This window comes from Dermacentor albipictus, chromosome 7 (genome assembly GCF_038994185.2).
Source record: "Dermacentor albipictus isolate Rhodes 1998 colony chromosome 7, USDA_Dalb.pri_finalv2, whole genome shotgun sequence".
In the NCBI taxonomy this organism is placed as follows: domain Eukaryota; kingdom Metazoa; phylum Arthropoda; class Arachnida; order Ixodida; family Ixodidae; genus Dermacentor; species Dermacentor albipictus.
In genome coordinates, this window is record NC_091827.1 from 10,133,946 (window position 1) to 10,158,779 (window position 24,834).

At 44.3% G+C, this 24,834-nt stretch overlaps 2 protein-coding genes across 2 annotated transcripts; one reads left to right on the top strand and one right to left on the bottom strand.

Moving 5' to 3' along the window:
- Positions 1–10,027: 10,027 nt before the first annotated feature.
- Positions 10,028–14,409, bottom strand: ix (mediator complex subunit intersex). The gene is made up of 4 exons (XM_065434993.1): positions 14,174–14,409; positions 13,362–13,420; positions 13,170–13,263; positions 10,028–10,371 (listed from the first exon to the last, which is right to left on the bottom strand). Exons 1-4 carry the CDS (start codon positions 14,366–14,368, stop codon positions 10,159–10,161), a joined length of 561 nt encoding a protein of 186 aa, XP_065291065.1. The 5' UTR covers positions 14,369–14,409; the 3' UTR covers positions 10,028–10,158.
- A 205-nt stretch (positions 14,410–14,614) lies between these two features.
- koko (cyclin Q) lies at positions 14,615–19,490 on the top strand. Its single transcript, XM_065434992.1, has 5 exons — positions 14,615–14,849; positions 14,928–15,025; positions 15,108–15,193; positions 18,293–18,425; positions 19,124–19,490. Exons 1-5 carry the CDS (start codon positions 14,789–14,791, stop codon positions 19,466–19,468), a joined length of 723 nt encoding a protein of 240 aa, XP_065291064.1. The 5' UTR covers positions 14,615–14,788; the 3' UTR covers positions 19,469–19,490.
- The last annotated feature ends 5,344 nt before the right edge of the window (positions 19,491–24,834 follow it).

The following is a 24,834-nucleotide window of genomic DNA, read 5'->3' on the forward strand; positions in this document are numbered from 1 at the left end:
GTTAAAAATATCATGTCAGTACCCCTTTAAGAGTACCTGTCTAGTCAAAATTGCCTTGTGGAGCATATGAAATTGTTGCCAAAAGTGGCATAGTGTACTGGAAATTCTAGACCCTTGGCAACTCAAAAATCGGTTTAGCACACATTCTCTCGCCGCCTTGCTTTGGCAACAGTGCTTGCAGAAACAGTCACAAACTTTGAGGGATTGTTCAACACTGAAAGCAGACACCAAAACAGTGGAGTGCGTTGCCTGCTGTGAATCTGCCATTGGAATTTGACGTAACTACACAGTTAGCTTTTATAGAACTCCAGATAACGGAAGCATGTAACTTTAACTGCTTACAAAAGCTGCACTTGTTGCACCATGCTAGTCAGACATGGCAGTATCTTTGACTGAAAATCTGGAAAGGCTACCCGTCTTCAAGGGTCCCACAGCAGCCTATCCCGACACATTGTAAAGGAATGTGCAAAGCCAACAGCACCCCATCACTTTATCAAACTGCAGCAAATTGTGGAGTATCGTGATGCAGGAAACGTGCTACACCTTTACTGACACTTTCGCTGACACCTGTTGGAATGCCAACCCACATGTTAGCTAAGACAGCTGCTGCGGTAGCTCAATGGTAGAGCTTTGCACGCATAATCCAAGAGATGTAGGTTTGGCTCCCACATGCCGCAAGCTGTCTTTCCATTCACTTTCACTTCTCTTGTAGAGGGGAAGAGAGTTGGGAACTATTGAGAGAAGCCGATGAATTCCGGCAGCATGGAGAGCGCGACACAGTGACCGACACTCTTTGGCCAAGGCTGTTATTGCATACCTGCTTGTAAGTAAACCCTCTTACAGTTTTGGTGAAAGGCACGGGGTAATGTCCCAGTTTCCAAACCTGGAACTACGAAACCGTACATTACCTCCAGCCTCAGCGATGCCAGAAGAAACCACCACACAAGGCTCTCAGACTCAAGCCACCCTCTGTCCCGGTGTGCTGCCTCAGCGTCACCCATCGATATTCAGCAGGACGGATGGCCAAGACATGGAGGACAGGTTGGCAACTTACCAGAGGGTGAGCGCAGTCAACAAATTGGAGGATGCGACTAGGCTGACCAATGTAATATTTTACTTGACCAGCGTCGCGAGTCTCTGGTTCCGAAATGAAGCTGAGATTAATAACTGAGCATCGTTCAAGACAACTTTGTCAGAAATCTTCAGTAGCCCCGCGGTACGTAAGCTCCATGCAGAACAGTGAACGTGCTCAACAACCCGGTGAGTACTTCACCAGTTATATTGAAGACGTCGTCGACTTGGACAAGAGTCTAAACCCGTCTATACACGAGTTAGATAAGATCAAGCACATCCTCAAAGGAAGAGCCGATGACGCATTTCAAATGTTACTGGCCAAAGACCCAAAAGCCGTCGCAGATGTTGTCAGCTTGTGCCAGAGTTTCGACGAATTTCGCAAGCAACGCACCCAAACTCGATGCTCTCTGGAACATAACGACTCGATCGCACCATGACTCTGGGCAACCAGAATGTACTGCTGATTCAGATCAAGCAATTCCTTCGTGAGGTCGACCATCAGCTCTCCATTTTATCGAGCACATCCAAGCCAGCACAGGCATACTATCTGGCCACGTAGTACAAGTGATACAGGAAGACATCACTGACGCTTTGCCGTTCACTCATCCATCACCTCTGGAGTATGCACCCCTGTCATATTATTAGTAAGTCGTCACTGTCAGGTCACCCCATCAACCAACCTATTCTTCCACCTTGGCACTCGTTCAGCCACCACCAGTTCTGTTAAGCCGACCAGTCCCCATGTTTTCAAATCCATGGCGCACTGCAGACAATCGCCCTATATGCTATTCTTGCGGTTATGCAGGACATGTGGCACGCTTCTGTTGCCGTCGTCTGTCTTTTCAAACTGATGCCATGTGCCCATGTGCATACGATCCTAGACGCTTTAACGGCACACATTGGCTACAACAATACTCTTCGCCCGAATGCCTGCCCTCAGCTAGCCGCCGATCCCCATCTCCCTGACATCGCTCTTTGTCACCTATACGCCGTCAACCCTGCCCTTCTGAAGAGGAAAACTAGATGCCCCAGTTCCCGAGGCACGAACTGCATTGTGGTAAAAAATTAATGTCCTTGAATTTCTCCAGCAAACCACATCAAAGTTTTTGTGGATGGCTTTCGTACCCTTGCCCTTGTTGACACTGGTGCTGCTATTTCAGTGATAGATACAAAAATTTGCCACTTGCTCAGGAAGGTTACCATGACGTCAAAGGGATTGTCTCTTCGTACCACCAGTGCGCACCATATTCAGCTGTCAGCCTCCTCTACAGCCCACGTCGTCATTCAAGACGTGTATCTCATTGAGTTTTTTGTACTACTGGCCTGTTCGCATGATCTCATCCCCGGTTGGGATTTTCTCTCTCACCATCATGCTGTTATTAACTTTGCTCATGCTGAGGTGGCATTCTGTGTGTTGTGTTCCGCGTCGTCTGAACCTATGTTGGCAAAGTTGTTTGTCACCGACGATACGAACCTACCACCCAGTAGCACTACAGCCCTTGACCCAGTGTCCTGTGCTGGTGTTGGTGATTCCATAGTCCTATTTACACCCTCCAAGACCGTTCAACACCACAGGAATCTTGCATTGCCATTTGCCATTCTCGACATGCCCAACAATGCTACATTCTTGTTTGTTACGAATCTGTTGCCAGTTCCCTCAACCTTACTTAGTGGAGAGTGTATAGGCACAATTCAGGCAGCAAATGTATCCTCCATCTTTTGCCTTGACGAAGCGGACAACTTGCAACTTTGTGCCATGACACCTTCTACTGGTACACCTGATCACCCGCCTTTAAATATGTGTGGCTCCACCACCGACGACGAACTTGCAGAGGCGCACCGCAAAAACTTCTTGCACTTCTACACCAGTTTCGTGGCTCGTTTGATTGGCAGAAGACATCATTAGGCCAAATGCACATTGTTCTCCATCCGACTGGCTCCCAAGTGCCTCTGCGACAGTGCCCTTACCGTGTATCTCCTGCTGGGCGTCGTGTGATCTCCGAACAAGTCGAAGACATGCTTCAGCGCGGCATCATACAGCTGTCCTGCATTTCGTGGTCATCGCCTGCTGTTCTTGTCATGAAAAAAGACGGCTCGATCCCCTTCTGCATCGACTGCTCTATGTCTTGTTCTCTCTCTCCTTGTAAACTGCAAGACAACAATTTTCACCTAAGCTCATGCAAGCATATGCATTTCTAGTGATCAATTGGCGTCAGCAATAACCAACTATCATGTGTACCAAGGTTGCTAATGAAACATTATTGGAGGTGTTTATACAAAGTATGACATCTGCTACTACGCATATGCAGAACAAGTGACTTTACATTATGCCCTCTTATTTTTAAGAATTTAAGATACGGCTCAAACAAGTGTAGCAGTTCAGCCTAAGCACACACTAAATGCGCATAATACATTGCAGTCCACTCATTTTGTTCAGCCATTCTCAATGTTTGAGCACTATGCCTGTAAATAGTTCTACAATTTCAGAGTCAGAAAGGACCGCTGTGTTATGATACTAGTGGATCAGTATTAGCACACTATACCATGCATGCCAGCCAACATGCCAGTGCGCTTCAGCATGTCTGCCTGACATAGTGCAACAAATGTACAATTCTATTTCCGTTGTTCCACAGGCCATGAGTAGGTTCCACTGCAAGTGTATCTTATGTGCCAGTAGACTTGCCTGGTTTTAAAATACATAGATCCATATGCAAAACCGCATATACAATTTCCACGGCCGAATATAGTCAATAAACACCACAATCACCTCGGGTAAACTGCACTCTTAACGATTGCATACAGTACTAATGGCAGCATAACAAAGTACAAGTGTGTGGAGAATGCATTTTAAGGAAGATAAAACAGAATGCAGAAAGGTTGTTTCTTGTCTCTACACAGACACAACATTGCATAATTGCTCATCGATGCTCAAGAGAGCAGTAAAAAAATAGTTTATTTCATAAATAGAATTGTGATTCAGTATGGTAGCTATGAATATGACTAATAGAGTGGGTCCTTAGTAAATGCAACTTTTTTACAGAGAATTTAGAAATCTGAATTATTAATGCACCAAAAATTAAAGATCCTCTTGGTAAAATGGTTATTCAAATGTTTATAAAATGGGTACAGGGACCACTCAGCTTTTTTTGAGAGCATGACTAAATGTAGTAGGCTTTGTTTTCAAATAAAGCAAACAGTACAGAGAGAGAGAAGAGGCTAAGACTTGGACGGAATTGGAAGTTTAAAAGGCGACAAAGGGGAATTCAAAATGTTCTATTGAATGTATATTTCCAGTAACCAAAGTTCTAAAAGACTTGTTTTGCCTAAATCATGGCTGCAAAAACTATACCATTGTCACACCGCACACACATACACATAACTAAATTGTGGTGCTTTCAAAAGTTACCATTTGGAATTGTAACTGAACTGTGGTTAGCCTACCAAAGAGCTTGTGGGCCCTGGAGCCATGTTTTGATTAGGAGGCCCACTATTTCTGCTAACCGTAAAGGCTTAAGTTTCCCCCTGGAATGCTTTCTTGCTAACTTCTACGGACAACTGGGAGTCCCATGCAGAAAGTTGGTCGATGGGATCACAACTACGGAACTTCCTTCTTCATGCTACCTCGGGGAAAGATGCGGCTGCTTACGCAGGGATTGGTGGGCTCAGTGGTTTCTAGTATTCTGCATGAGTTAAACAAGACAACAGTGCAAAATAAATTTAGCATCAAAATTATTACTCTTCTTTAACATCAATTAATGCACCTAGGAGAAAATCATTATGGGAGTACATGCTATGGGAACTCTGCCATCATCATCATCGGAGCCAACGGCATCGTCAGAAGTCCGGCATCAGAACCAGCTCTCAAAGAAGTGGAGGACAAAGTGACTTGGGAGCACGAGAGGTGTTTCAAGGTACAACTGGGCACTCTTAGGTGTGGCCAGCCAGGACTGGGGCCTGCTGGTGTGGACTGCATTGTTCCGACATTGGCGCCCCACATTGGGCACCAAATGTGAGCTCAAGGCCATGGCTCCAGAACCAGTGGCCAGCTGAGGCTCTCAGAAACGACACAGAGTGTGGGAGACATGCAAAGGACAACCTTTACTGACCGGAGTGCAGACCAACTGAGCCCAAAACGCAGCTGCCTGATCGCCGCTCTTTGTGTCAGGCTCACTGCACACGGGCCGGGTGCATGAGCCCCGCTCCAATGATGATAGATGGCAGCCCTGCTGTACCGCTATGCGGCCACTGTCCTCATAATACAAAAAAACTTTACAGCTAGTTTAAAAGGTACTCCAAGCGCAGCGCTATTTTATACATGAAGCAAGAAACTATTCGCTTTGCCATAACCATAGTTGGAATTCATGCGGTGTCGCAAATAACTCAGCCATGAGATAATTGGCTTAATGCAGCAGTTGATGGTGATATAATAACCTTGTCACTAAAAGCTGTTAAATTGACCCTTCCAATTGTGCGCTTCTTTCTGAAATGCAGGAGGACTCTCTCACCTGTAATCCTGTCAAGTGTTCAATGATCTGATTTTACGGCATGATCACGGTGTATATGTGTATACATCAGATGTGTCTGGCACCATGAGACCACCACATCGAGTACTGGTGACATGAATAGACTTCTCTTTCACACTCAAAGCCACACTGCACTTTGTGCATGTTTTGAGTTGTAACACTAAAAGGTAATGTAATAATTATTAATAATTCTATATTATTGAACAAGTAATTGAGTCTCCGTAGCATAATTTCTGAGTTGGTAACTATCCATTCTTGGTACAAAAAACATGATGAAAATTTTGTGGTATACTCCTAAAAAAACTAAGTGCTCTCTCACCAGTATAAACAATGACAAACAACCTGATCATCATTGTTTTGATGGCAAATTCACATTGGATATTGTAAATTTCACAAAGGGAAATGCCATTTTCTTTATTGACAAACAGCACAACACAAAACTCCATCTCTTGATGCTGACAGCACTTAAACATTGCAATTTGGAAAAGTAGAGTTTATTTATAACTAAATTAAAAAGCTAGAGGCTCCCCGCCAATAAATGCAAGCATAGCTCATTTTCAAACACAGTACAAATCCCATGTGGACAAGGTTATAAAAAACATCACATTTACCTTTAAGCCACAGACGACACTCAAGCAGCAGTTTTGATAGTGTGACAACATATTAGCTCACATTGGGTCATTCATAGCCGCCTCTGAAATTCAGAAAATGTTGATCAGCTGATGCAGGTAACATAAACAGCTACTTAAATTATAACAGCAAAATAATAGCACACTAGCTATTAACAGCCTTAGGTTGCACTGGCTTATGTAAGGAAAAAGTTTAAATGTGACAGCTCACTATACACAAACAAAAAATACCTTGTCTTAGCCTTGTTTCTTGTCTCAAATTTATTGTCATTGCTTTCTCTTTATAGCCAGATTAACCATACATTACTTCCAGCTCACATTACATGAAATGTATGAATAACTCCATCCAAGGTGTTCCTCTTGCAGCAAGAAAGGTAGAATGTCACATGAACAGTGGTAGCTTACACAGAATTTCAAATGCGACCTCCAAGTGAAGACAGGCGCTCTTAAAGAAAAAAAAATATTCATATGCTCAGAAAAACAAAAATAAAAAGAAAGCAGACTATATTGACTACACACTATGTGACAACACTGCAGGTGACACAGCTCTTTTGACAGTCACATAGGATAGTGGAGCGCAGAAGCCATTCACTAAAAACAGAATAAAGGCGAACTGACTGTTAAAGTATCTTACTTAAAGAATTAAAAAAAAATTATACTCATTCAACCAAACAATATTTGTAAAAGTATGTTGAAGTTCACCAGAATTGTGGATAGGCTTTTTTACATTTCACACAGGAACACTGAAATGAGTCACTCGGTAGTAATGTCTGAACCTTGAAATTGCGAGTTTCATTTAGCAAAAGAGGTCTCAGCTGCAGGCGGTAGTTACCTTCGGCGACTTAGTATTATTGGCATTGCCTTCCTGCCTAAGAGTGGAGTGGACAAATTTTTTATGAGCTAAATGTGGGTCCATTAGCAGTTTTTTTTTTTCCGATATTGGAGGTCAACGAATGGTATTGAGGCGACTTTCATGCGATATTCTTGTGGTTTCTATTTTTAGTCTGTAGTCGCAGCCTGCGAGTGTTATTTATGCGATCATGTTTTTATTTCAGTGTCATGTATGAGTGACGGCGAAAAAACACAGCAGCAAGGCTGTCAATGGCTGAACTAATTTTTTATTGGACGAACCTGCGCCCACAAAAGCAAGTTGCACTCAAAGCACAAACACAGCTAGGAGACGCTGGCACACGCGCTGGCACAACGATGGCGGCTAACAATGGCGGCGGTTGTGGAAATATATGACTAACGGGTCAAGCGCCGTCTGCTTTTATACATCACTCGTCAAAATTCTAGTGTAATCGCTGGTGCCTGTGTGGTTTCCAGAAACTACTACACAACTCGTGTCGCGCATGCAATGTGATAATGCAAGGTTCGGCGAGGACATACACAACAGATAGAATGAACGATAGCATTCACGTAAGTTCCAAATCATGCAGGCGTGTCATGGGCTGAGCGATAAACATTTGTTAGCCGGTGAACAGCGGTCACCGGAGAAAGATGAACGATCACACGCGCCAATAGTATTGCAACCGGATATCGAGTCGGTAACTCAGCTCCCGTCGTGATAACAAGCCTATAAAAATCTTGCAATCTGAAACAGCCTCCGTCACTAACTGCATCAACGCGACAAGGCGACAATCTGAAATATAAACTGACGTTCATGCCGTCCGAATTGCGCAACAAGGTTCCCAGCAAAGCAGCAACCAATGAATCATATACTAAGATCACTTACTGAACCAAAATAAAGCTGGGCTGTTGCTGTCGTTCTTGCAAACACGATCCGAAGTTTTCCACTCGAAAACTCGAATCACTTTAAGCAGAGTACTTTAAACGCCGCCACCACCATCCACCGCTTCCGAAAGTTTCAAAATCGGCAAAAAAAGGCGCGAAGCCGCATCGTTGCATGTGGCGTCACCTTCACTGCTTGCGCTGCGCTTGACTAAACTAAAGCTAATATTTCCTCATGCTTACATGTTTTCACCTTAAAACAGCTTTAATACACAGCTATGTTTTTTTAACAGCTGATATATTATTTTTTTACTCGCCTCTTCATGTACATTTTAAATTGCGCGCCCCTTTGCGGGCTCGAAGTCGCAGCATGCTATCGATGAGGCGCCAGATTTGAACCGGCGAAGGTGCGCCCTTCAAAACGTGCGTAGAAAAATTGCGAAGAATCGGTTTCCGCGCGCTCCATTTGTGGTGCTGTTTGCGCTACAAGGCGTGTTATATGCCCTATCAACGCAATTATCCCCTGTGAACACTACTATCCCTTCACCTTTTCCGAAGCATGCCGGCAACTTCGGTCCTCACAAAACTGACCAGTACATTCGTTCCTGCATTGAGTGACAACGCCGGAAAATAACTTGTCACACGCCTGGCCCATTACAACATTTGCCATGTCCAGCTGGCCCGTTTGATAGAATCAGCATAGACGTGCATGGGCCACTTCGTTCCATCCCTGCGGGCAATCGGTGGATTACTGTGGCCGTTGACCATCTCATTCGATATGCCGAAACAGCCGCTCTTTCAGCAGCTTCAGCTCGTGATGTTGCCTTGTTCATCTTGCGGAGCTTCGTTCTTCGCCAGGGCGCACCACATTAGCAAGTCATCCAAGAGCTTCTCAGTGAGTGCAATTCTATTCATTGCACCACTACAAGCTATCCTCCGCAGCCTAATGGCTTGACGGAGCACTTTAGCTGAACACTCGGCGATATGCTATGTACACAGCTTCCGACTATTCTAACTAGGACTTGGTGCTTCCTTTCGTGACATATGCCTGTAACACAGCCACACAAGCCACTACTAGATTTTCTCCTTTTTCTGCTACACGGACGTGAGCCCTCTACTACACTGGATACTATATTTCCATAGTGCCTGGATGCAACCAGATACCGCCAGGCTTCAGAATTTGCTCAATGTGCCGAAGAGTGCCGCCAACTAGCACGCTCATTTTCATCTGTGACACAAGGTCTCCAATATAAACACCTTGACCTGACTAAACCTGCCCCTACCTTCCCTGCTGGCTCATTCATGTGGCTTTCAATTCCATGCCAGACCACTAGTATCTCCTGCAAGTTTGCAGCGATATATCATGGTCCTTACCGCATCGTTCAATGCACGTCGCTGGTGAAATGCATCGTCAAGCCTGTAACAGCTCCCATGGACAGATGCTGCCGCGATAGTGAAACAGTGCAGGTGAGCCGTTTAAAGCCCTACTACGACCCTCTTGTGCTAAAATCACCTTGAGGCACCAGGATGGCTCCTCTTTGTTGCCGGGTACAATGTAGTGGGCAAGAGAGTCTGGAACTATTGAGAGAAGACGACGAAGTTCGACTGTCCATAGAGTGCGAGATAATGACCAACACTCTTGGGCCAAGGCTGTTGCATAGCCCTGCTTGTAAATCAACCCAGCACCTCCACTAATTGTAAAGAGAGTTTATTCAGGTCGTAGAGCAGCAGTGACAAATGCAGCACCAGCAGGTAGGGTGCAGCCAGAGAGCAAACAGGGTACGAGCCATGCGATGGCAACGGGGCTTTTCAGCATGCCAATCTTCTTCTTCCCACCCCTTGCACTTTTATTACTCCATTTCACTTAAACGTAATTAATTTCCCCTATGCTTCATCTTGTTTGTTTCATATGGTCTTAAATAACAAAAGATTGAGCCCCTCAGTTCCCCTTATTCTGCTCGCTCAAGCTAAAGCTGAAGTAATTTTTATTTCCTGTCTAGGTAATAAATCCTCAAAACACCTGATATTGCAATATCAGACAGACTAAAGCAATGAAGTGCAAAACAGAAATTTGATGTATGAAAATGGCAAAGTTTAATTAAATATAGTGTTACAGGGTAGGAGTACTGAAGACAATTCACACACACATTGTGCAAGGAGTTGCACTTTGAATGCCTCACATGCAATCACCCGGAGGCAGCCTACTCTGGCTGGTTGATCCTTCGGGCACCTTCATTGAGCACGTCCTGAACTGCCTTGGCAAAGCTGACCTGTGCGCGGATGGTGTTTATGTATTGACTGTAGGAGAGTGTGCCGTCCTGTGGATTGCTGGGGTCGGGCTTTGTTGCCACAACGGGTACAGGCAGGTACTGGTGACTGTCTCGCAGCTGCAGTGCACATTCCTGGATTGTACGCTGGAACAGAAAATAGGAAGTCGTGCATAAATCAAATTGCAGAGTTGAACATTTTAAAATGCACAACAGGTGATGAAGGTTGCCATGGTGGCGGGCTCCTTTGGATTGGTTTTTAACACCTGGGGTTTCTTCTAATGTGACTGCAATGCACGGGGGCTTTTACCATCCGGCCCACAGCAATGCAGCCGATGAGTTCAGAAATCAAACCAGTGACCTCACACTCAGCAGCAGAATGCCATAGGCTAAGCCACCACGGCAGGTAAGAAGTCGTACATATTTACAATTAATCAATGGTCTCTAGCAGTGTTGTCACAGAATTACTTTTCAATCTTGGCAGCAACTTGGTGCAAGGAAGCAGATGAGCACACTTTGCAAATTAGGAATGCAACAAACTACGAGATGAACTGGCTCATGAAGTGACATGTCCTAAAGTAACACAGTGGCTATAAAAAACACTTTATAGAAAATGTCCACAATGAGTTAGACTACCTGAAGTTTTTTATGTGTACCAAAAGCACAGTAGATATGAGCATTCCCGCATTTTACCTCCATCAAAATGCAACTGGTGATCAAAACCCACAACCTCGTTCATGGCAACTTAACATTGTGGCTTTTGAACCACCATGATAGGCAAAATATGACATGTGTCATACAATATAGTACAAGCTATGTCGAGATTTCCAATGCTTTCTTTTTTTATGTTTGAAAGCGTCACCCAAAACATGGAACGCAAATTCATTTGACATCCTTTCAGAGGTTTTAAAGGTCCCTTGAACCATCCTGAGCTCGAAAATTTCTTATGCTGAGACAGCTGTATACCAGTCTGCAATGAACATACAGCTGCAAGAATTTTTAGAAGTGATGCTGAATAGCAAAGTTACAAGCCTTTGAAGAATGTCCACCTGTCCGCCACTGCTTCTCACTCACTTTCACTACCCTCCCACAGGCATGCCTTCTTGGAGCTGTGTATTGTCATCCACTCCATGCAGTGCAATGAATGCTAGAAGTTACATCAGCCAGCCAAAAGGTTTCTTCCCTTGTCTGCTGCTGATGGCCCTTTCTGCGACACCGACTGAATGGAAGCTTCGAGGGAGAATCTGAGGCGCACAATGGGCAAGCCCCCATCCTTTCTCAGAAACTGGCTCTCATCACATCGGTGCTCTCATACCTCACTGACCAACTAGTCAACAGCTTTTAGCCTGGTGAAGTCAAGCGCATAACCCTGCTGGCAGCATGACGAGCAAATACAGACCAGGGAAGCAGGGAGAGGAGCACAAGATTGTTTTCCGAGTTTCTGGCTCTTCTGCAGCACGTACAACTGCCATGTTTGCCAAAAATCATTGTGATAACAACGGCTACAAAATGCACAGGTTTACTTAAAATGAGTTAGAAATAATAAATTTAATATAGGGGACCTTTACCAATATTCCATCAGTGTCGCTTATTAGAAATGGTACCTAAAGAACTGAAAGCTGACAAAAGAATGTCTGCTGCCTTCTGAACATGATGCTCTTTATATAAAGTGCAGCAACTTTAATAGATGGTCATACGACACACCAATAGCACATGCACACAAGGTTTCTTTCTTCATTTCAGGACAATTTGCCACAACGCATATGGGAAATAAAATAAAATAAAATACCAGCTTGTAACTTTGCATCATGTAGGAACCTCTGCAATGTATCTTATTGTTCATCAATGACTCTTATTGCTCATCATGCGATGAATGTAGCATTCAGGTAACTCATTGGCTTCATTCCAGCCTTTCTTAAGGTCCTAAGTCTGATTGATTGTATTAAAAGACAAAGCCAGAGCAGGTATTGAGCATCTGACATTGCCACAGGAGCCAAGCACTAGGGAGCTGTCCTTTTATTGACTTTTTTCGATACCCAAGCCCAGGCAACAGATGGTGTAAGGGCAACTCCAGCGTGAAGCCTCCGAAGAGATACCTCCTGCAATCAGCTAAGGTTATGGGGAAGGAAGCAGATTCACCAGAGAATTGAAGAGCACATGTCCTGTTGGAGTTAGGATAAAAAACTGGGCATGTTGGTTAAGTGTATCCCGAGGTGAAAGGCACATAGACGACACACATACAAGAGATACACACACAAGGTGCCTTGTGTGTGTCGTCTACGTGCCTTTTACCTCGGGGTACACTAAACCAACATGGCCAGTTGGAGGTTGGATTTCAGTGCTTGGTGGAACATCAAGATTACAGGCAACTCGCGAACTGTGTGGCCGCTGCAGCTTGTTCGCCTTCACTACCTTAGCCATCAGCGTTCTCTCCCCCTTGGCACATACTCTCAACAACCGAGATTTTCTGTCAGTCCTCTTTTATTCTATCGTGTTACGAAGGACGGCTGCCATGATAGCTTCATTAGCAAACCAATGGCCACTTCATGCAAAAGATGCAGGTTTGGCTCCCATCTGCAGCAAGCTAACTTTTTGTCCACTTTCACCGTTTACCTTATCATTTCTACATTTCAATTAAACATAATTAGCTTTCCCTACGCTTTCTCTGGCTATATTGTTTGCTTTTTCGCATGGTTGTCACTCTAATTTCAGTCCCCAATGAGGTAAAGTCATCAGAGAAAACTGATTTTGCCAAAGCTGGTGCTCCAAGATTCCAATTGGCAAAGGTTTTGGCTGTATTAATAACTTGAAGGCAATTAACGGCTCAATGATCACAACCAGAGCCGTCAGTGAATGCCCACCGATAGCAAAGGGAAGTCTTTTGTTGCCCTTAGACATAGAACGCAATGCGATAGCTGTTGTTAAATATTGAGCTCAGTACATACAAGATTCAGCTCGATCTGGTTGCAAATCGAGAAGAAATCTTCCACAGCCTTGTCCAGTCTTGGAGGCGTCGACTCGTCTGATGTGTTCGCTCGCCTGCCGGGCAAAAAAATACGAAAAATAAAGCATGCACATTAGGTTCAGATCAGCTGTCAATGCATTCCAAATGCCACTCGTTGGAAATGCATACTTACACTCCGTTGTCCACTGCAGCTGTATGATATATGTTTGTAGCTGCCACCCTCACGAGATTCTGAAATAAGACAACAGACAAATAAATAAATAAATAAATCATCATTTTTGTATTTCCCTTTCAATTGCAGGAGGCAGGACTAAAAGCTGTGAGAATGGCTTGACAAAGGACCCTGAGCCTTCGTTTCGGCAGACACAGCAGATGGCATAGCACATATAACATATGTTCCAGGCGTTTCACAGGTACACTGCAAGTTCTTATACACGCTTGAAAATAGGTACCTATTAAACGGCCCATTTCACGGGAAACGACGTATCAGTTAAACAGGCGCGATAATAAAAAAAAAAAGAAAAGAAAAACGTGGTGTCGTTGTTACAAAACGGGTCAAAATATTTTTGATGCAACTTCTTTAATAATGTTGTAAGTGTGTTGTACGAAGTGTGCTTGAAAGAGCTCAAGGGGTTAGTAATTACCATGGCTTTTATTTCTTTTGGGTGCCATACTTATTTATATGACATTATGTTACGTTGCTGCAAATGAAACGCATGTATTATGTTAAATGGACCCACCACTAGCCGCGATGGCTATCGGGTTTAACAATAATTTGTGTACGTGTAGTGAATTTTTGGGCGGAAGAAAGAATATTCAGTTTGGCAAGTTGCGATAAGACTGTCATTCTGCTTGACAGATGACCTCAACATACAGACCTTGTTATCTGTAACATACATCTTATTAGCAGTAACATACATTTTGTTCGCAGAACATACATCTTGTTAATAACCGAGTAGCGGACAGTCGACGGTGATCGCTTACCGAGAGTGCGTCTTTCAGAGACCAAACTAGAGCTTTCACTTTGGCCACATTGTCAAACTTGACTTCGGTTGTCTGGCCTTGCGATGAGTGGCCTGCCTGTTGCTGGCTTAGATGTTGAGGCGGCATAGACGGATTGGGAGGTCCACCAGGAGGGACGGAGGCACCGGCAGGTAAGCCCTGCAAGGGAGCAGCCATTTTGACAACAAATGAGTGCGTGAAAATAATCGCCGACCCAAAATTCCCGTCAGAGATTTTCAGCCGCTATGCGCTAGCCGCGTTACGTATATCTGCCGCGTACGCTTTATTCAGCGTTCTCGCTTTATCTTTCAATAGACTGCTAAATAGACGTATTGTTTTTATGAATGCGTTATACAAATTAATCGCTCATCAAGCTCACGGTTTGTTTGTTTTTTGTTATTTTATTGAGCGCGACAGACGGCGCGATGTTAGTTATCGCCATTGCCAACAAGGAGAAGCGTTTGCGCCGGCATGTTCATTTTACAAGATAAGTTTGCTTTAATTTGCAGTCAGTAAGAGCAGCCAGAGCATCTGCGAACACACGCCGACACGCTACTAATCTAGCGTCATCGGCGGGGTCCGCAAAGCTTAAAGCTTATGATGGCTACTCAAAAGACACCGTCGTACGTTGGCTCGGTGAGACTAATATTTGAAGCAGGTAAGTGGTTCTCGCTTACGTTGTTGGCGCAGCTGAGAGGGTTTCGTTTCACAGCGTGTCCTGTGTGCAACATTTCAGGTACCAAGTTGGAAGCTAAGCCGCAGACTGTTGCCACAGCAGCCACGTACTTTCACCGGTTCTTCCAGGAGTGTTCGCAAGACGATTATGATTTCTATGTACGTGCCGCGGCTCTTCTTCTAATCGATGAAGTTTCCGAATAGCTGCTCACTGTGTCTTGTTGGCTTTTGTCTCTGCTAGCTAGTGGCCGCGACAGCGATGTACTTGGCCGGCAAAGTCGAAGAGGACTACCTCAAAATACGAGATGTGGTGAACGTCTTCCACAAGTAAGTGCTCAAACCAGATTCGTGCTAAATAACTGTACCGAAGCAACATTGAGGCTATGAAAGACGTCGTAGTGGAGGACTGCAATACTTAAGTAAGGTACTTTGACGTGCATGCAAAATCTCAGTATAAAGTGAAATTAAAATAGTGCAACAAAAGGCACAGGTAAGACTCGTAAATCTGCATACGTGAGTCCAAGTATACGAGTGCTTTGTTGCCATCTCAAAAATTGTGTAATGCAGCGACGAAGCTTTACAGCGAGCGTAAGTGTTCCACTGGTGATGATTTAGCCCAGCTTACATTCAAGCCACTTATTATTGTAATATAGGTTTAAAAGCTGTCCTGCACGACATTAATAGCACTGCCAGAGCGCTTTAATCCGACGAGTCGAATATGCTACAAGTAGTAGTCAAAGGGTTGGGCAGGCTATCTGATGTGTAAAACATGTAGCCTGTGCTCTAGTAACATAGCAATGTGCAACAATGTTCCATCAGTATTTTCTAAGTGGTTCACAGACACCAACTCGCACATGTTGCTGAAATCGGTTGACTGCGCTTCATGCTTTAACGAAGTGCACCATAAGTTTATGCTGAGTGAGGTTTTTCCAATGAAGACATATCAAGCTTTGTGGAATGCTGCATGTCTAAGGGATCTGGTAAATAGGAGCAGCTTGCCTCGACTCCCATGTAACAAACCCTTCTCATACCTAGACCACCCTGTGTCATGTGCTGAATACAAACCTCTGCTGAATGAGATCAGCAAATGTTTGATCTCCCCTTATATTTCATTCATGCGAATCAAGTGCCTCTTGCACGGCAGACAGTTTGGCATCATCTGGCAAATCGTCGATATGGCAGTGGCCATGGACCAAATGGTGATGACTCGCCTGCTGGACATTTCCAACAAAGCATCCGTTTACGTATGTCTGCAAGCTCTAAAGCAGGAATACAAGTAGGGAATGGTGCTGTGCATGAGGAAGACTAGATGACCTTTTTGAACACGGACTGATTATGTGCCTCAACCAAGCCATCAATGCTGGGGAGCGAGCAGCTCGAAACCGAGACAGGTCCATCCTCTTGTTCAGTCAGTATGCAGAGTTTTGATGCTTATGCCCCTGACTTTGAAGTACTGTCCAAAACATGCCCCCCTAAACATAGATGCTTGCACTGACGGATATGTGCAACTCGGATCTGCAGCCAATTGCCGGTTTCAAGCGAATATATTGCTGAAAATGTGAGGGCACCAGGTCTGCCAGCAGTTAATTTTACAAGAATGAGATTGCAATGCAGAATGAGTGCATCCTCACAGATGGTGTGAACAATGAGTTTGTTGCTCAATTCACGAAAGTGTACTTAGAGGTGTGAAAGTGAACAGTGACCAACCTGGAGACTATGAACGTATGATTATGGACAGCATATTCCCTACATCCTTGTTGCAGTATCTGGCACGAAGCAAGCCTGCACGCTTATATTTAATTTCGTACTGAAGTTATGCCACATGGCAACCCAAATGAATAAAAAGGATGTAGACATCACATTGACTGCTCTTTACATCACATCATTAGTAAGGTAAAAGAAAGTAAAAGTGTACCTTACCTTGCACTTTATTCAGTACACATCTGGAGCAGTAATCCTAGCCACGACAAGATGACACAGTTGGTATTCACTGAAGACTTCAATATTGATCTAGGAAAACTGGCACTTACCGACCTAAATGGAAGACTTCTTCAGTGTGTACTTCGTCGGCTGTCACCCCAGCCAATCACCATTCCCCATGTTGACAACTGGTGGTGCAATTGGCCTTGTGTTTGCCATAGGTATTGAGACTTCGAAAATTTCTTGTTGCCTCTTGTATTTCTTAACAGGCATGCCACTTTTCACTATTGTGCAAAGCACCCCATCAAGAACAAGACTAGGCAAGAGAAGGCATGAGGCACAAACCCATTAGTGTTCGAAAGCTATGGACAGTAGCTTTTTATCTGGGGTCTTCTTTGAGTTTTGTGTTTATTCTCCCAAATCTTAGAATAAAGTTGGATTCTTATCCCCTGTAGTCACATCGCAATGCCCATGCAGCCATTAAAATGGGGCTATTCACTCACATCAGTGATTATGAACTGACATTTTTGATGACTCTTATCATGAAAAAAAAATATCTATCTAGGTTCAGTGTATAGATATGAGTGAAACGGAGGCTGGCGCCTGCATTGAAGCACATCCTTCAGTTTGGACAAACGCTGCATTTGCATTATCAACATTGTGTTTACATAACATTTAAATTCACAATTGTGTAAACATCAAGGAAAGCTTTGCTGCAAGGCAAACCCCAATAAAATAAATTTGTTATAAATGGGTAGTATATACTACTGAAACAATTATGGCAAAGCTGCAGGATGGGTAATTTTCAAATTTTTTTGCTAGCAGCCTTTAAATATAGCACCTAAGCAGAAGATGCAAGCACCTGGTTGTTAATGGATATATGATGCAAGTCTTAGCATGTAGCCTCCCGATTTTTACAGCGTGCTGTGGGCAGCTCCTAATCTCATCTTAATCCTAGTTTACCTTTAGGAACCTTTTGGGACATATCCGCTCATACTTGAAGCATAAAACTTAGCACAAGGGCCTGCTATATCTACTCTTCGAAATGGCTTTTTACGCAGCCCAAGATTTTGTTGCAGTTGGCCTTTGACACTTCGTACATGAACGTGACATCTGGTGATCTTAATATACAGTGTGTTGCATGCTGTGTCGCATGTTTATGAAATGTTAACTTTTTTTCCCTGGGTCATACACAACGATACTTTTTCTCTTTTAGGGCTCTTCACAGCTTAATTTCTATTTGAGATTAGCATTTTGATGATTTGTATAGCAAGTAGTCATGATGCTATTTGGCAGCGATGCCATTTTGCCATTAAAAGCTATAAATTATCACCCATGTGAGGTGGAAGGAGATTAAATAAAATAGTGATGTTGGTAAGTTTGCTGTCGTAGGGTTGATACAACCTGTACTGAATGACAGTAGCTGGGAATCGCGGGGACAGGTCCTCATCCTGCAGTGAACTTAATTTGATTGATGGTGATTTTTGTTTCAATAAATTTTTGCAGGAGCGCCTATCCAAAGTCTGAGCCTCTGCCGCTGGCGGAAGAGTACTGGTGCCTACGTGATGCCATTGTCCAGTGTGAGCTGCTTATGCTGCGGGTCTTGCAGTTTAAAGTATCCGTCGACCATCCGCACCGGGTGAGTCCATCTCATTGTTACGCAGTCCTAGCAAAACACGGTATCAGCAAGAAGACTGCACAAGTTGCACGAAGAAATTGTTTCCCACGTGAATTCTAAAAGAAATTCCTGAAAAATAAATTTTGAGATGTCTGCACAACTTTCAGCTGCCAATATCTATTATTTTGCCTTATGGCTGCCTTGTGCACCTTGGCATGGCGAGGGGATGAAGTCTGTACAGCAGGTCTTAATCTAGTTAAAGGTTTTAGATAAAATGGTCTTGGTTGACAAAATAATTTCTGTAATGTAAACAAGGTGTAGACAAAGTGCCACACCAGGAAGAATTACCTTCCACCTAGGTGTAACAGCTCTTGTATATTTGATCGTTCCATTTAATTTCCCATTTTTTCTTTATTATACACTGCATTGTATGGCCGATCTCAACAATAACGGTGGTGCAGTGGCATGTGAGCCAACGACAAAGAGTGGCCCCAGAATGCTACGGATCCTGCCGTTTTAGTGTCCTAAAGCAACAAAGCTCTCATTCAGCAGCAAGACATTTCTTCCACAATAAACTTTTATCAATTGCGAAGTTTTCACTTTGAGAAGAGTAAATTGGTTTATTTTGTCAGGCTCTGGTGTATATTGCAGATAGCACAAAATTGCTCAACCCATCAGCACATGCATATGCGCTCCACTGAAACGATGTGTGTTTGCAGTACCTGCTTCACTACCTTCGGTCATTGGGTGACTGGCTCGGTCCACTGACCTGTGGCGGAGGCGGAGGAGCCCGCAGCGGTGCCCTGTGTCAGATCCCCCTAGCACAAGTGGCATGGTCACTGCTGTGTGACATGTATATGCAGCCAACCTGCCTACGGCATCCTCCACAGGAGCTGGCAGTGGCTGTCCTCCAGGTGGCGCTGCTCGCCTATGACGTGCGAGTGCCACATGGGGAGGACAGTGTCCTTAGCTGGTACGAAACACTCTGCGAAAACTTGTCTCGAGAGAAGCTTGCCGACCTCATCATGGACGTCATTCAGGTTTATGAGGCTGAAGGACAGTAATAAACATCACCATTGTCATCTAGACTGACTTGGAGCGCTAGTTCATTGTCAGCCACAGTCCTGGACCAAAGCCTGGCTGCAATGAAATTTCATATTGCATAAAATACATTCTTTGTAATAGTATAGATATAAAGCAGCCTCTGTGCAAAATGTGTTGCTTGAAATACAAGTGAATGCATTCCAAAAAGCTAGCAAAAGTTATAATTTTGATAGCAAAACTAAAAAAAAAAAGTCACAGTTTCGCTCAGAAGGCAAAGCACCGATTGTGATAGCAAATTAGTAAATAGCTATACAAAGTAAAGATGGTAGTTTTATGGATCGTATTGTAAACATAGAGTAGAAGCTCATTCATACATTTTGGGAAAAAAACGCGAGAAAAAATTTACTACTAACTAAAAAAATTTGTCAAACTCGACTATTGTTCAGATCTACGTAATGCGAAGCATCACGCAGATCGTTGTGGCATGAGACACCGATGCATAAAGCTGGTGGTGTTATGGCATCCCGAGACACGTTTTGTTTTCTTATTGTAGGGTGTTTTAAGAGTGCGACGGGAAACCAAAATCGAACTGGTGGGCAACGCCAGATGCCGCCAAAGTGAAATGTGATGCCCATATCGCACTGCCTGCAGCAGGGACAGGGAACGGCAGCGTGTTTGGATTATCGGCTACTAAAGGCGTGCAGTATGCTACCAATGGTACTATGCACCACACACTGTAAAACAGGTGAAGATGCTTATCACAATAGGTTTGGTGGCAATAGCTATGAATATGGCGTGCAATGACCCGGTCGAAGATTTGCTGGTACCGGAATAAGAAACTCCGCTCACCATCGTTTTCATGTGAGACGGGCGGCTATATACTGTTCTGTTCTTGATCGAGCGTGCTTTTTCTTGTTCACTTGGGATCTAACAGTTGTAAAACGTATACAGTCGCACTCTGCAGCAGGAAACAGCAGCGAGTTTCAGTTATCGCCTATTAAAATCATGTGCTATGCTTCTGACAGCACCACATGGTGTGAAAAAGATAAGCAAAGATGCATATCGTGATTCGCAGTGATAGCTGTAAATGCCGCGTAGGATGACCCTGGAGAAGATTGGCTAGTACCGAAATGAGAAATTAAGTGCGCGCCGGCATTTTCACGTGAGACTGGGCGAGTATTGCGCTGAAGCTGCCGTCACAGGCAAAATACTGTTCTCGATCAGCGCACACCTTGCGCATTTTCTTGTTTACATGAGATCTAGTGGCTGGAAAACATATCGTATGATATCAGTTTGCCGACATACTGAACGTTGGTGCCAAAAAATTGTTTTCCAGGAATGTATTAACCGGTAAAAATTGAGCATAACTGTTGGGTCATTCTTTTGTGTTTTAGTTTGCGAACGTCGCCGCTGGTGAAAAGTACGTACTGAAAACGTATCAACGAGGTTCTACTGTAATGTGTAAGCGCGACTGAATGAGGACGTAGAAAGAAACAGACACGTCTGTTTCTTTCTACGTTCCCGTTTAGTTGCGCTTACACATTCTCTCATGGATTCAAACCAACGTGTTAACTAAATTAACAAGCACAGTGTCACGTGCACACAGGTAAACAGAACACATCTCTATGAGCGTGGGAACTCACTGTCAAAATACTGGATGCGGAATCGCGGCATCAGCAGCGATCGAATTGACTTTTGTGAATCTCTCGCTTCAACATGAATGAAATGTTGAAAGCACAGCGCATACGAAGCTGCCGGTACTACGCGCAATCTGCGACATTACAGATTGCTTTGAAGATGAGACCCACGTGGGGGTGTACTTTGGCCATGTCGCAGATCGCTTTCAATATACGGCGGCCGCAGGGCTGTGCGGTAAGAGGCAGCCACCGGAGAAGGGCACTCCTCCACGCTCCTCTCCCTCGCCTTACACCTGCGCCTCTCATGTGACAGGAGAGAGTGAGCTTCCGGCCGGCTCGCTTTCCTCGCTCGCACACACGAGAGTGAATCGCATTTGTGAGCTCACTCTCGCATGCTTTCACTCGCACATACAGCATACTGTGCACGACGACGACGATTTTATTGCCCTTGGACTTTATACAGAACCTCAGGGCAACGGTGACAGTGAAATGCACCTGGAGTGTCCATATAATTGCTATCGGAAAAAAAAAAGGCAGCCATTATCGCATGTCAGAAACAATCCAGATCCCTTAACAATGAGAGCTAGAGCTCGCATTGGCACCCACGTGTCTAAGTGCAAACAGTGAAATGGGTTTGTATGTGTTTCTGGGAACTGCATCGTATCTGTCTACCATCAGGGGATTGTGTCATCTGGTGAGGGGCTATCTAAAGGCTGCTAATCCAAAAGTAAGGCTATTACACGACCTGCAACATTGCCAAAATTAGTTGAGTTGTTACATGAAATTTTCTTTCAGTTGTCTTTTGAGGGCACTGTGACATCCTAAACCAAAAGCCCCTGTTTTGTGCTCTAAATGGACTCGTGCAGTGCTAACAAACTTCAGTGTGTCAGGATCGCAAAAATTCTCTCGATTGCTCACCGGATATATGGATCGGCAGCCATCACATGATACTGAGTTGATGTCAGTGGCACCTTGGTCATGTGATTTTATGCACATCTTGGATTAAATATGGCCAAAGCTTATTAGTAACACAACAGCAAGGATAAGCAAGGAGATTGCTTCAGGTCATTGCAGCCAGTATGCAAGCATGTGCCCTGCCTAGGCCAAGTTTAACCGGTCAGTGCACGGTGACGATTGCCGGTGGCACAAACAAGTATGGTGTTATTGACTTGGTTTCACATTCTGTCCATTCTGTGTCAGTTTATAAAATTCAGTTATCAAATTGCATTTTCTATACTCTACCCGTTATAGCCAACACGCGTTCCTGTATACCGAGCTGGCTTTACCTATGCCGGCACCTAGCTGCACGTTCCGACAGCCTGGGCTGCTTTGCTGGTGGTTCTCAGTGATAGCTCATCACAGAGGCCGGCATCTGGCTGCACATTGTCACAGGCGATGGGGTCATATGACCCCTCCTGTGCTCCAACACAGGCTGTGTTGCTGGCTCTTCATGGACATTTGTTACAGACCAAGCCCTTGTGGCCAACCTACCGCCACCACTGGCGAACCGTTATGGATACCAAGTCACTTCAAGCGTTTGCTTGGCTGACTTGGTTGTATGTGTCTGGAAGGGGAACTGTAAACATAAGGATAAGGATGAGACAAACACCAGAGTGCATAGTGACGACAGGCCTAGTGACACTGCAGTGTTAACCAGGCTTCAGCCAAAACCTCTTGGCATCTCGCAGGGTCTGGCTGATTTCAACAATCTTGTGCACTCTCACCAATAATGCTTTGCCTGTGTTCTTTAAGTTTAATCTAGCTTTGAGAATGGCCTGAAACTTCACGACTTCAAATGACTTTTTGGTAATGAAGGAGAAGAAAGGGGGTTAACCGAGGGGCCCGATTATTATTTGTCATATCATAAGAAGCAAACAAACAAAGACGCCAAGGACAATACAGGGGAAATTACTTGTACTTGCTAATTGAATTAAAGAAAACAAGATCAATGGAATTGAAAGTGGATGAAAAAACAACTTGCCGCAGGTGGGTATGATCCCACGTCTTCGCATTATGCGTGCGATGCTCTACCAATTGAGCTACCGTGGTGCTGTTTTCCCATCCAATTTCTGGGGTATTTATGCGTTACTACTATGACTCACTCTGGGAGTGTTAGCCAGTGCCACCACTTGCAGACATTGTTGGCAGACGTGGAACATCCGCCGCTGCGAGACGCTGTGAGACGAGAAGTGAGACGAGCACTTTGTCGCATGGGGAGTCGGTGCTGGCGAGGAAGCGCTACGGTAGTTTGAGTGTGCAGATGAAATTTGCTGATGTGTTGCGATAGAGAGGCACTGAAAGTGGCATGAAATTTTGAACAATAACGGATGTGTGCCTGGATCAACACTTGCTAACACCTGATGCTTCCAGCCAAACTCTCCATGGTCATGCGTGTTCCAAGGAGCACATGTGCCTTTACATTCTAGCATGCCAGTGCCCGATCAGGTCAGATGCTACACACAAATGCCTCGAGATGAGCTTCGAATTTGCTTATGTAAATCTGCAGCACGTCCTGCTGAAAGGTATCTCCTCCACACACTAAGCTGTTTGTTACAGTGCTGCTGTTGGCATGGGAAGTTTCAGCACTTGTTGCTGACAGCTGGTTGGCTTTAAAGTAAACCCTAAAGACTGTCTATATGAAGGCTAGTGCTTTGCCAGGATATGAGCACCTGCACCCATTGATGCTGCTTATTGAAACTGTCGCAGCTGCTGATAAATGCAAAGTTCAAGGGGCATCTTGCAGCATGAATATTCTGACAACAAAAGCAAAGTGTGACTATGATGACAGAAAAGGAGGGTAGTTTGAAGTACCACAAGTATATATGAGTGTTTTGACTTAGTAGAGCTCGTGTGGTTGATACTGAAAGAATTGTTCCGCAGCATATACAAAATTAGAATAGGCAACCTTAAAGGAGTACTGATGGAAAATTTTGCTCTCATTCTTATTTCATTATAGGATAGCCGTATATCCAGTTATTATGCTATGGAGCCTCAATTCCTCAAGAGTGCAGGAAATAAATAATGTTTTAAAGCAATCAGTTCAAAACGTGCACCAAGTAGAGCGCAGCTTGAGACGCAGAAAAGGAAAGTAGTCATGTTGCCAAAACTTTATCTATTGGTCTTGTGGTGTGAGGCACTGAAAGCCTGAATGCCAGAAGTCAAGTCCATTCAGCACTCGAAGGGAGAACAGGGAAAAGTGGATTCCTTTGATTTTTGAAAAAAGGTGCACAGTTGGAAAGGCCACTTTGGCAGCTTTCAGTGACACATTCATTGTATGCACTTAACCACTGCACTAGGCTGACTGGCATGATCTCGAGTTGTTTGCGACAGCATGTAACCGGCCACCTCCGCTTTCAGTGACTGGAATAGTCTCCTTTTTCATGTCCAAAGCTGTGCTGCACTCATGGGTTTTGAGCAGGCCACATAAAAGGTGCTTTATTTGTGGTGCTCTCAAGGAATTGATGCTTTGTACTGTAATTACGGAATCAGTAGCTACAAAAAAAGAAAAGGAACAAGAAACAGCAGCTCAAAAAATTTTCATGTCAGTACTCCTTTAAACCCTTCTACTTCTTTGTAGAACTATAGACAACACACTTTCGAATCAGCACAAGATATAGCTCTGCAATTTTTCAGTCTGCAAGTTTGCCGTTCTGAAGTGAAGCATCTACTCTTGAGAGCAGCCCAGCTGAACGAGAGTGCTGTGACCATTGCAGCTGTGCTTTCTGCGAGTGCTTCAGTGCTACATGGGA